Source organism: Podarcis muralis, chromosome 4 (assembly GCF_964188315.1).
Source record: "Podarcis muralis chromosome 4, rPodMur119.hap1.1, whole genome shotgun sequence".
Lineage (NCBI taxonomy): Eukaryota > Metazoa > Chordata > Lepidosauria > Squamata > Lacertidae > Podarcis > Podarcis muralis.
Genome location: NC_135658.1, coordinates 25,098,914 through 25,111,637, shown reverse-complemented (window position 1 = coordinate 25,111,637; position 12,724 = coordinate 25,098,914). Strand labels below are relative to the sequence as shown.

The window sequence follows — 12,724 nt, the reverse complement described above, 5'->3', positions numbered from 1 at the left end:
TAAAGAACACTCAGTAGCAACCTGATGCAACAGGACAGTAGCTCAGTCAGGTTGTTTTCGTGTCTGAATCAGTGCAAGCTACGTTGTACACCATTGCAACAACAACTGGTAATTTAACTATCAAAGTTGAATCGGTGCTACATTTTCATTACAAATAGTAGGTCTGTAGTTCCTTCATTTAAAAAACTGGATGTTTCCTTTAAAAACAGCCACATATTGCACTGGTCTTCCACATTACATGAAACTGAAAAGAGCCTTATCCAACGTTTTTTCTTTTCTTGGTAGAAACTTCTCTGGCAAAAAATAAAGCAAAAGTTTCTTTATGGCTAAATATACTACCCCCATTTATAAATAAATACTTTGACAGCTTTGGAAAAATGTAGGAGTACCTGAAGTCTTGGGATGTTTGGATACATTTATTGAGCAAAAGGAGATGGCACCAATTTACGTGTAACTTGACTCAACCTGTTTCACGCATAGCTTTATCCTTCTTCAAATAAACATTTTTATACAGAAACTATTTTTGGAAAAAAAATGCCGAGATGGAAATAGTGTTGAAAACCTTTAGCAGGAGGTGAAAAGGATTGCTTTGCTTTGAATTCTGGACCTCCCAAGGAAGTTTAATGGAGTACTTAGTATCAGTCTGCTTCCAAGAATACGGGAGCTTCTGATAAGAGCAACTTCACTGGTAGGACTGGAGGCCTAGAAAAGGGAAACCTGCACATTCTTTCTCTGAACAGTCCATTATGATGGGTCAAGATTTAACCCTTCTGTTAGCGGTACCAAAAGTAGGTGTAAAAAGTTTTCTGTTAACATGTACTGCTTCATATTCTCTTATATTAAAGGGTTGTTTGTTCTGTGATGCTTCATCTCTCCCCACTTTTTTTAACTTAACAGTTTCATTAAAATGGGATGAGGGGAGGGACAGGACATTCCCTTTTATAAAAGAATAAATTTTATTAGAATATAAAGAAAAATACAAAACACAATATCAAATATCTTTTTTCCCTAAACTAAAATTACCGTAATTTAAATATCTTATCAAAGGAAAAAAAGAGAAGAAAAAGAATAAGAAAGAGGGAAAGGAAAGAAATAAGAAGATAATTTTAAAAAATAGGAAAACAAAGTACTTCCGCTTCTGTGTCTGCCAATTTGACACACAAATACACATACACACTGCCCCACTTGCCACTACTCTTACAAACTTCATGTGTTGCAATCCAATTTTACAGTCAGAGTGGAACTTTAAAACTCGATGGACTTTGATAATCAGGACAAACAACTCTGTTCATTTCAGTGGGTCTACTCTGAATAGAAATGCAGATGGTTATGGGAGTAGAAACAAATTGTAGTAGATAGCTCAATGGCGATGTCAACTTCATTGAATAATGAAGCTGACTGTTGGAAGATTCAGGAGGAAAGTACTTCTTTATGCAGTTCATACTTAAGTTATGGTACTTGCTCCCAGAGGAGGCAGTGATGACCACCAACTTGGAAGGCTTTAAAACATGGTTACACAAATTCATGGAGGATAGGATTATTTTTTATTGCAGATTTATGGAAGGAAGGAAAGAGGGAAAGAGGGGGACCCAACCAGCTCACATTAACAAAACAATAGCAGTCAATGCATCCATCTTAGTTTACTCATGTAGCTTGATAGATGCCATCCAAATAGGCCAGTGAGACTTTTGTTTATAAAAAGTGTGTTCACATGAATTCCTTCTTGTTTCCTTATTTGTATATGTAGTTGCCAATTGAAGATGTTTTCATTTATCATATTTGCCTTTTAAATATTTATAAATCATACTTCCATATATAATTTCACAAGGCACTTGATTAAGTGTGGTCAAGTTTGCAGAAGCTAGTGCCATAAATACTTGTTCTTAAATGTGCCACAGGGCATTACAGTTCGAGGCTAGGACTTCCAAGGTAGGCTTGAGACCTGTCCCTTTCCCACTTAGCATTGCCTGGAGGCTGAGAAGAGGGGGAAAGAGCAGAATATGCCAGTGAGAATGGGATCCCTCCCCTCTCCAAGCTAGCTCCCTAGAAAATCTGGTTTATTCCTAACACTAGGAAAGAAAAACCACCAACACCACACTTCTGCATGTGTATATCTTCTTAAATCAGTGTGTGAAAAGAATGATTATTGTAGTGTCATTCTGAAGTAGTTCAATGTGATAACTTGCAGGCTGGAGTGTAAATGTATGGCTTGTTAAACAAGTTGGTTCCTGGCTTGTTATAACTTGTGGACCTTCCCTGCCTTTGTGTTCTCTTTAGTTGTCTTTTGCTCCCCACCCCTTCAGTTTATATTTCAGGAAAAATCTAAGCCAAGCTGGAGCTTGCTGGATTAAAAAAGAATAACAAAAAGATGAACTATGTAAAGCTTTTTAGCAGCCAGCATGTAATACTAGTGACATACATATTCATTCATAATGCAATAGCTTCCAGGGTACAGTTGGAAGATTGATATACAATTGTAACTGCAAACTTCCGTCTATAGCAGGGGTCTGCAACCTTTAGGACAAAAAGAGCCACTTGGACCCGTTTCCGAAGGGAAAAAAACTGGGAGCCGCAAAAACGGGGAAGGTGGCATCGGAACAGTGCGTGACTAACGCACACACCGCCCCCATGCGACGTCACAGCCAGTACAGCGCCGGCCACAGTGGGGAGTGTCGGGGCCTCCTCCCCTCGCTAGTATCTGCCCCGGAGCTGCGACAAAGGTGTAAAAGAGCCACATGCGGCTCCGGAGCCGCGGGTTGCAGATCCCTGGTCTATAGCAAGCATCGTCTCCCTATTCTTGTTGGTTACCATGACCTTTAATATCTTGTATCAACAGTGAAGGGATCCTTGTTGCACTTGGTGATGCTTTAAACTTTACATTGCAAAAGAATGTGCAAGAATTGGTTTGCAGCCACCTTATTTTGCTAATGTGCATGTTGCTGCATGGACACATGGTTTACATGCTACTTTCTATGCTGAATTGTTTCCGTGTAGGAATTTTATAATGTTTGAAGTTGTCCATTGCTACTGTGCGTCAAGTGAGAGACCAATAAGTGCAATCTTACCTGATATGCAAAGTACGGAAGGATTATGTTTGTCTCCTGATATACAAAGTTAGAGGTGAATGCCATATGAAAGACAAGGAAGAGCGTCCATGGGGTTAGTGTGAATTCTATATGCTGCCCCTATAAGAAACTTGGCTGCAGCATTCTGAACCAATTGAAGTTTTAGAATGGTATTCAAGTGGAGCCCCAGGCAGAGTGCAGTACTGTAGTCAAGATTAAAGATGACTTAAGATGTGGGTTGCCCTAGCGAGATTGGAAGGTTTCAGAAAAGGATGCAGTAGGTACCTACAGAATTTCCAACCTGTCTGTGAGGCCATTTTGCCCAAGCAGCAACCAAGGGTAATGGGTTTGGAACTACTGTATAGCTAGGGAAGGAAGGAAATTGTAAAAATATGGACAAGGAAATAGCACTGCAAAAAGCAGGAAAATGCTAGAGAGAAAATTAAATGAGCAGACACCAAGCATTTAACACGGATTACAAAATGGATCCAAATGCATGAAACTTATTTTCCACAGCTTCTTGTGAACATCACATTATTAATAACTAACAAGGTGCTTAACACATTATTTATGGTACGTGTTAAGATTTGAAGAAACAAATGTGTAAAGCCTTTTTATTCTGTTCCTTTGCTAGAACTAAATGGCCTATGATTAAGATCCATTGTTCTCCTCTGAGATACATTTTATAGGCTTCACAGAGGATTGTTGTGGGGGGAAACACATTGTGTATGTGCTGTTATAGCCGCCTCAGGCCAGGTTTCCTACGCAGACCAAAATGAGGAAAGCCATTGTCTCTCTCCCCCCTTCAAATAAAATCAATTAACCTAAGCAGATTTATAGCTCAAATTAAAAAATACACTTACAGAGAAAAGGGCTTCCTTGCAGCATGTTACTGTGCCAGCCCCAGAGTATTTGTGTGTTCAAAAAATGCTCAGACATAAATTGCTTCCTTGCAGCTGATCAGTTGCCACGTCAATGGAAGGGGAAGACACGTGCGTCACTTGAGACTTCTTTGAAGTGATTCAAGCCTAATACACCATTAACTATTAGAGATCTGCCATTAACATTCCCAGTTAACACTGGATGTCTAACATAAAACCACAAAAGCAGTTACATCCAGAGTTAAGGTTGAAACCCCATCCTTCATTAATTCGGTTGGTGCCTTGCTATTGTGGAACATCTGATAGGTGGGAACGCCCTTGCTGTATGTAGACACAATAAAACAACCAAAGTCATTAGCTGAAATTCTACCCTTAACATTAACTGAACACATTTCACTGTAGTGTAATGGGTCCCCCCCCCCCTAGTATATTGTTATTAAAATTGGTTGATCTTCAGTCTTAATTATCCTTATAGAAGTATTCTTTAAAAGACCCTTTTTGCTACCAGTCCTTGAAATAACTCTGTTTTTTATAGTGAATGGAAGGAGCTTTTATGAATTAGTATGCAATATCAACTCTGTTTTTTAGCTTTCATCTATTTGCCATTGCACTTGCCTTATAGCATTGACACTTGAAGCACTGCCATTGATGTGGCATTCAGAGTAGGAGGTTAGCTTGAGTAGTTCAGAGTATGCTGTATTGCTGTGGCATTGAATATTACGTTGCTGTGGATACACTGAATAAAAGCCAGTATGGGTAATTTATTTTAGAAGGCAACAGGCTGCTGAGAAAAACCTCTACATTGGCTGACCATATGCTGGACATAAATTGTTGAATTCTTTTCAGTGTGTGATCTATATTTGGCTAGGGATAAAGAAGACTGGCCTCTTGTTGCTCTAAAAGCAAGAAGAGGTAAGGAATCCACTGGATTTCTTAGTAGTCTGAGGCAATGCTTTTAAGGGTTTTATTTCAGTTTGGTTTTTCCATAATTAATTTCCTCCCTTCACAATTCTTATTCAAGTCTTCAGTAAAGTAGCAAACTAATTAGGCTTTTATGGTTCCTTCTGTTTTCTTACAACTTGGTCCATCTCAGACATTAACAAATGTCTTGTTTAAAGCTTTGATAAACAATAAAGAAAAATGATGTGATACTATTTTGTTTGTAATAATTACCACAAGTGAGATATTCTTGTGGATGGACTGCTGACACATTTCAGAATACTTCTGATCTGCATTCATTTCAGAATACTTCTGATCTGCATTCAAGTGCTGCATAGTGGTTAGGATAAGATATAGTAAATATGAAAATAGAATTGAACTTTTAAAACTTGGCACTTCCAGTCGAATAGAATTATACAACAATTGCAGTAGATAAAAGAGCATGTGTGTTTTGGAAGGGAAAAATGTGAATCCTATTTATCTTGGAGATAATTCAAGATGAAAGATGTTTTTAAATAAAAATCTGACTTTTGTTTTATTTTGCTGCTTTATAATGAAAGCAAGTTTTTTGACGGGCAAAAACTGATACAAATATGCTGTATAAATCTGAATAATCCCACTTCTTTCACGTGAGACCATATTTAATCACACTCCCACAGCACACTAACCTAATCAGCATTCCCAAGCACACATGTACACCAGTTTCTTTTGTTTTTGTTTTTTGCCCAAATGGGTTTGTGCAGTTACAAATATTTTTTTCCACCCCTGAACAGGTGCATTGTCCTAGATTTTATAGTTGTTATAACAAATTGGCTTATTAAAAAGGTGTAAGATGTCTAACATAAAATGGGAACATTTGGAGCACTTTAGTCCTGTTCTAAGTTCTAAGATTTCATTCCACTTCTACCTTAAATAAGCACTTAAGCATCTTACTAAAACTTCTAAAAGATCAGTAACAGTTTATCACTTTGAGAAAAATATGAAAGGATAGAAGATATCTCCAGAAGCAGTGGAAAAAACGAAGTTCTTTCCATTTTTTCCTCAGCTTTTTATTATCACATTCCTCATCAAAGACAAGCAGCCGTTTACAAGAATTCTGCTTTAAACAGTCCAAAACAGTGTCATTAATGTTGGCTATAAATGCCTTGAGACAAAGTGAAATGCGATAACTCTTCATGGGTTTTGGTGTCTCAATATCCATAACCACTAGCCAGAAGATTTCAAAGCTCTTCAGGCTGCAAGCAGCTCCTTGGTGTTGAGGGCAGTTTATTATTATTATTATTATTATTATTATTATTATTATTATTATTATTTATTATTATTATTATTATTATTATTATTATTATTGCTTCAGTTTCTGAGCAGAATACCAGACAGTGGCTTGGACTGCAATCTTATGCATGCTTCACTGGAAGTATATTTTCTTAGAAGCATTGCTTTGCTAGTGAATAATTGGGATTTTTAATAAAAAAAAACCCCATCTGTTCTTAAGCGATATGCACAAAAAAATAGATTTGTTTTTAAAAATCTTGACATAAGCTTCTTATGCAGGTTGCACTAAACTTCCACCTCTGCAAAATTTGTAAATGTCACACAAGAATCAACTAAACTGTTGATTTATTTTCATGCTGCTGTGTGGCATGACTTCCAGGTACCAACTGTTTAGCCATTGTAAGTGGCATAGAAGAAAGGAACTCGTAGCCATTGGGGAGATTGAAGTTGAATTTGAGAGAGGTTTTTGTATTTTATCTTCGTTTTAGGACAGAGTTGAGGGAGGGAGGGTGGCACACACAAAAATTAACATGGGGAGGGTGAGGACAAGACAAAGACGAAGGACTTTGCCAGCCCGTTGTCATTTTCACCTTCTAACTTTAGACAAGGAAAAATGGGGAGAAGGTAATCTATTGGAGACTACGGTAGATCAAAACACCAGGAAGACCTTTCTGATAGTAAGAGCTGTTTGACAGTAGAACGGACTCAAAAGGTTGTCGACTCCCCTTCACTGGAGGTTTTTAAGCAGAGGTTGGATGGCCATCTGTTGTGGATAATTTAGTTGAGATTCCTGAATTGCAATATGATATGAATTCTGAAGTTTAATAACTTGCAAGTATTGGTGTTTTACCTGATAACTAAAGCAGCATTCATGAAATCCTGTTTAGGAAGGAAAAGCCATAATCCCAAGTCCCAAATATATGGCTAGATCAGGGATCAGCAGTTTTTTCCAGCACGGGGTTGCTCCACTGTCCCTCTCAGACCTTGTGGGGGGCCAGACTATATTTTTTGGGGGGGATGATGCAGGAGCGCCACGAGTCCCGGTGCATGCTTACCTGTTTCCTGTGAGTGGCAGGGGCTGGTGGCGGCAGCAGAGGGACGATGAGAGGCGTGCGAAAGGGCTCTGGAGGGGGGCTGCTTAAAATGGCAGCCGCTCGAGCTGCTCCAACAAAGCCCAGCCCCCTTCCTCCTCTAGGCAGGGTGGGGCGAAGCCAGGAGGAGGGAGGGAGGAGGCGTCGCCGCCACCACCGCCATCATGTGAGGGAGAGGCAAAGAACGCGCGCACTGGCAATCCACGCAATGATTCCCGGACCGTCCGCAGGCCAAATCCAGAAGGCAATTGGGCCTGATCCAGCCCGCGGACCTTACTTTGCTGACCCATGGGCTAGATGAATGATATTCACAAACTGAAGCAAATGACTTCTTGCAACAGAATATGTATACCATATTTTCAAATACATCCAAGAGGATAAAAACATTTTGCATAGTAACAATTCTGGTCTTTTGTGTTAGAGATGCAAATGTAATGTGGTGTATAGTTCTTGGCACTCAGCCCTGAAGTATGATTGTATATTGCTAGTTTTTATCTTCACATATCTTAAAACTGGGGCAGGAAAACTCAGGCCCTCAGTTGGATTTGGGATTTGAACTGGGTCCACACACAGTTTTGCAAACTGCTGTGGAAAGTCCCCTCAGTTTCAAAAATGATTTGCTGCTGCAAAATGAGGAGGAATGCTGCTTGACAAAAGAACTTTAAACTTTGTTCGTTAACTCATGGCTGCTGATTGCGACAGTCTGTGAGTTTAACTGTGTGCTACTTTCTCCCTCTATTTCAGAAGGAGGATAATGTCGATGAAGAGATGGCGGAAAAGCTGTCCATCCGAAAGCAACGTTTTATGCAGTTTGCTTCCTTGGAATACGAAGGCGAATATTACATGACTCCAAGGGACTTCCTGTTTTCAGTGATGTTTGACAAATCGGGACGTAAGTTTCTGGAGGGTTTTTGTTTGTTTGCTGTTTAACTTTGCTGTTAAATGACTGTTAATTTGTGAGTTGTTATTCTCTTTGCAGAAGAATTTAGCCCAGGGTATTTCCAGCATGGGGACTGGAGATGGCCTCAGCCCTCTTTTGGGCAACCCTCGGCACTGTACCCCATTGCATGGCCGTGATACAGCCTATTGATTGAACCGATTACAGCAGCTCCCAGCAGGCTCAGAACATGGGGGTACACATTGGAAAGAAAATTAACTTGAGAGAAATGCAGGGTCGAGGCTGAACCATGCAATGTTGTGGGGACAACAGGAAAGAGATGAAACTGACAGTGGCCAACCAAGTGGAAGTGAAGGGTGAGAAAGAACACAAGGTATAAAGGATGAGGCTGAGGAAGGGGGAAGCTCTCCCAGGTGAGAATTGGGAAGACTCACTTCTTTGTATGTGGATTGAAGATTAAAGTACAGCGGTACCTCAGATTAAGTACTTAATTCGTTCTGGAGGTCTGTTCTTAACCTGAAGCACCACTTTAGCTAATGGGGTCTGCTGCTGCCGCCGCACAATTTCTGTTCTCATCCTGAGGTAAAGTTCTTAACCCGAGGTACTATTTCTGGGTTAGCGTATGTAACCTGAAGCGTATGTAACCTGAGGTACCACTGTATACCATATCTTTTCGTCTATAAGACGCCCCCATGTATAAGGCGCCCCCTATTTTTTGGGCAACAACCAATCACAGCCAGTCCACCCTTGGCACCATCCGTGTATAAGAAGCCCACTGATTTTTGACATTTTTTGCGGGGGGGGGGGGGGGGGGGACCTAGTCTTATACACGGAAAAATACGGTATGGCTGCAGATGTGACATGTGTTTGCTCCTTGCACAATTTCTGTTCTTATCCTGAAGCAAAGTTCTTAACCTGAAGCACTATTTCTGGGTTAGCGGAGTATGTAACCTGAAGCGTATGTAACCTGAGGTACCACTGTATAGCCAGTGCTTTTTTGCTAAAAAAAAATTGTGTAGGGGTACTCTCATTCAAATTGGGAAAAATAAATATAGTAAATGGACAAAAGTACAAAGATTCACAAAATGTTTGGGGGTATAGTTATGACACTGGGTACAGTTATGACACAGGTCTACATACATATAATTTTGTCACAAAAACAAAATAAGAGAGCTGCAAAAACAAAATCGTAAAATAAATAGACAGACCTCAGCATAACACTCAAAATGAAAGTGTGGCACTCAAAATGAAGCACATTCGGCTTCTGAAGAAAGTTCGCAAACTGGAACACTGGGTTTGCAGTGTTTGAGTTCCAAGTTTTTGAGTACCAAGGTGTTTGAGAACCAAGGTACCACTGTATGTGGTGGTGGTGGTGATATGATAAAGACTGGGAATGTGGAGGAAGAGGCTGCAAAGAGGAAAACCTGTTACAAGAGGAAGAAGAGGATGAAAAGCGTCTGGCTGGTTTGGGGGGGGCTGGGTACAAATTGTGAAAGGAGAAAAGCAGAAGAAATGGCAGGATAAAACTACTTTGAGGCACATGTGGGGGAGAGAGGGAAATAAAGCGACACATCTTCCACAGCCCATGCTGTGCCTGCAAAAGGTCCCATTCTCAATTCCTATATGGTAAAGGACTCCAGCCTAAAATACTGTGGAGCTGCTTCCAGCCACTGGGGAATACAAGTGGAAAATGCATGCAAGTGGGATTTATAGTTCTAATTTGCCTGGTGTTGCCCTACCTAAATAATAGGTAAAGAAAACTTCAAGTTACAGAAAAATTCAGGGAAAGAATTAACACCTTCCTCTTCTCATTTGGCATTCTAACTTCACTAATAGTTGGATGAGGATTCCCATTGTACAAAAGGTTTTTCTTCTTCTAAGCATCCTTTGTCACTTGTAAGCTCTTTTTAGCTGCATGGAAATAATGTGTGTAAGCTCTACGCAAAAGTACACTAGTTTAATCCATCGCCATTATAATACTACTAATTCAGCACTGATGTCAAGTTTAATTTGGAACATTAGTGCGGGGAGATGATAGATGGCAGAAAAGTCTATTGTTAAAATTTATATGGCAAAAGACCACACCTACCTACAGCAGTATAAAGCTGAAATTTTTACTCTTGACGTGGGTGCAATTGTCGGCTAACACTTACTCTCTTGACCTGTGGAAAATCATTTTTGCTTGTATGTGTACCTTTACGTTTAAGGCCGGAAATGGCCCTTTGCCCGTAACAAAATGTACCTGTACCTGGTTGGTGCTTCATCGTTCTTCTGTTTAAAAACCATATAATGGAATCTCCAAGAAAGGTGGGGATGTTTTGAAAAACATTCAGTTTTATTTCCTGAGCCAAAATTCCACCGCAGGCTTGGAAGATCTGAGGCTTGAAGTAGTTTCCATTCTTTCATGCACATAACAATTAAAAGAGGGGGGGGAAGCAACATTGTATTTTAGAGCATTGAAGGTTACATTTTATTGCAGTAAATAAGATGATGAAACTTGGCCTTTGGTTTGCATGAGTAAACGTACTCAGAGTGAAGATGATAAAATTGTAGAAAAGTTGAGTCTTTCGCCGAACCTACTTGGTGTCAATCCCCAGATGCATTCCAAGATTATAAATTGATTCCCAGTACTTCTACTGTGTAATGGAATGCTGCAATAAAGTGTCGCGCCAGATAGCTTTCACATACCCTTTGCATTCAGGAACTAGGAATACTGTGGAAAAGACACAGTGGAATAACTTTTTTTCCCCTCCTTTCTCCCCACCTGAAAAAAATGCCTTGTTAAACAGGCTGAAGTTTCAAAATGCATTTATTCTACAGCAGTCTCACTGAATCAGTGGCACTGCTTTGGAGTAGTAATATTTATAACTCGCTGCTGAAATCTCTTGCTTCGAGACTTACTTTTTTCTCCTCTGTCACATGTCCATAAATCTCACATATCAAGCTGTTTTATTGGGTTTTTCTAGCACCCATAATCTTTTGTGTAACTGATTCTGCCTCTTATTGTCTAGTACCCTTTCCCTGAAATCATTCCAGTGTTCAGAGTCAAGTTGCTCCCCTCCTGTGTTGTTCCTGAACTTACAGGACCCTGGACACCATTAAAGCAACTGAAGGGTTGAAGCCCAGCTGAGTTGTAAATGTGCTCATGGGTGTTCTAATGTAAGTGTATCCAGAAGGCATGTTGAATCAGAACAGAGGGCTTCACGTTGGGCTGCGTTATTCTCGACAGTCTTGTGAATATTGATAGCAGCCTGGTTAAGATCACATTCTGCCCAACTCTCCCAACACTGCATCATACTTTCTAGTGCAAGGGTGGGACATATTACCTCACAAGCAATCTTCCAGGACCTTCATGCCAGGGGTGGGCAGGGCTGTCTGCAAAAGTGAACAGAGCAGCAGATGCAACATTCCTGCCACACACGAGCCAGAAGGTTCTACAAATCTCCCACATCACTAGATAGCTCAGTTGGTTAGAGCATGGTGTTGACCACACCAAGGGCACAGGTTCGATCCCCATATGGGGCAGCCGCATATTCCTGCACTGCACTTCGGCTAGATAATCCTCGGGGTCCCTTCCAGCTCTGCATGCAGTTCTGTGATCCTGACAAGAAAGAGCCTTTGTCACTGTTCAACAACAGGTTCCAGCCAGGCAAAAGCATTGGAGGGGAGTGAGCAGTAGTGAGAGAGAGTGGTGCCCTGGAGAGAATCTAGGGGGGTGCATTTGGCCCATGAGCCAGGACTTCCCCACCCCTGCTCTGTTGTGAACAAGATACACAACCTAAGTTAGGACTGAGTCATCTTCACGGCTGTGGTCATAAGGGAGCTGGCTTTGCCTCCTCCCCTTACTGTACCTGTGTGCACCTTTTTCCTCTCTATGTGAATAAGTGCTTGATTCAAAGTGATGGTTTTGAGCTATAAAGCATTAAACGGCTCAGGACTGCTGTACCTCAGGGAGTGTTTCTTTCCATATGAACCGACCTGGACCCTGCGACCATCATCTTAGGTGCTTCTTTGTGTACCTCCTCCACAAGAGATCCAGAACATGAGAACGGGCCTCAGCAGTGGCTCCCCATTAGTGAAATTCTCTCCCCAGGGAAGTTCGGCTGGTGCCTTCATTATATAGTGGTACCTCGGTTCTCGAACGTAATCCGTTCTGGAAGACCATTTGAGTTCTGAAACATTAGAAAATTAGAAAACCAAGGCGCAAAGGGCTGTCTGCAATTTCAATTGAGAAAATTTAAAAACATGCAGCAGAAGCCGTTTGATTTCTGAGGCACGTTCAAAAGCATTTACTTCCAGGTTTTTGACATTTGGGTTCCAAAACATTAGTCAACTGAGACGTTTGAGAACCAAGGTACCACTGTACACCTTTAGGCACCAGGCGAAAATGGTTCTCTTTAACCAGGCCTCTGGCTGATTGATATCTCATGCCCTTTTAGATGTGCTGGGTGTGTGTGGGGGTTATTAGTTTGTTTCTGTTCTTGTTTTTCTTATGCATTTTGTGTTTTTTATATTGTAATTGTATGTTGTGAACTGCCCTGAGATCTACAAGTATAGGGCGGTATACAAATTTAATAA

At 40.7% G+C, this 12,724-nt stretch overlaps 1 protein-coding gene across 1 annotated transcript in view; it reads left to right on the top strand.

Moving 5' to 3' along the window:
• The window catches only part of MICU2 (mitochondrial calcium uptake 2), a 65,820-nt gene that overhangs the window by 21,976 nt on the left and 31,120 nt on the right, over window positions 1-12,724 (top strand). Inside the window, exon 2 of the mRNA XM_028726319.2 lies at window positions 7,993-8,140. Within this exon, the coding sequence (XP_028582152.1) occupies window positions 7,993-8,140 (148 nt within the window). The remainder of the gene's footprint in view (window positions 1-7,992; window positions 8,141-12,724) is intronic.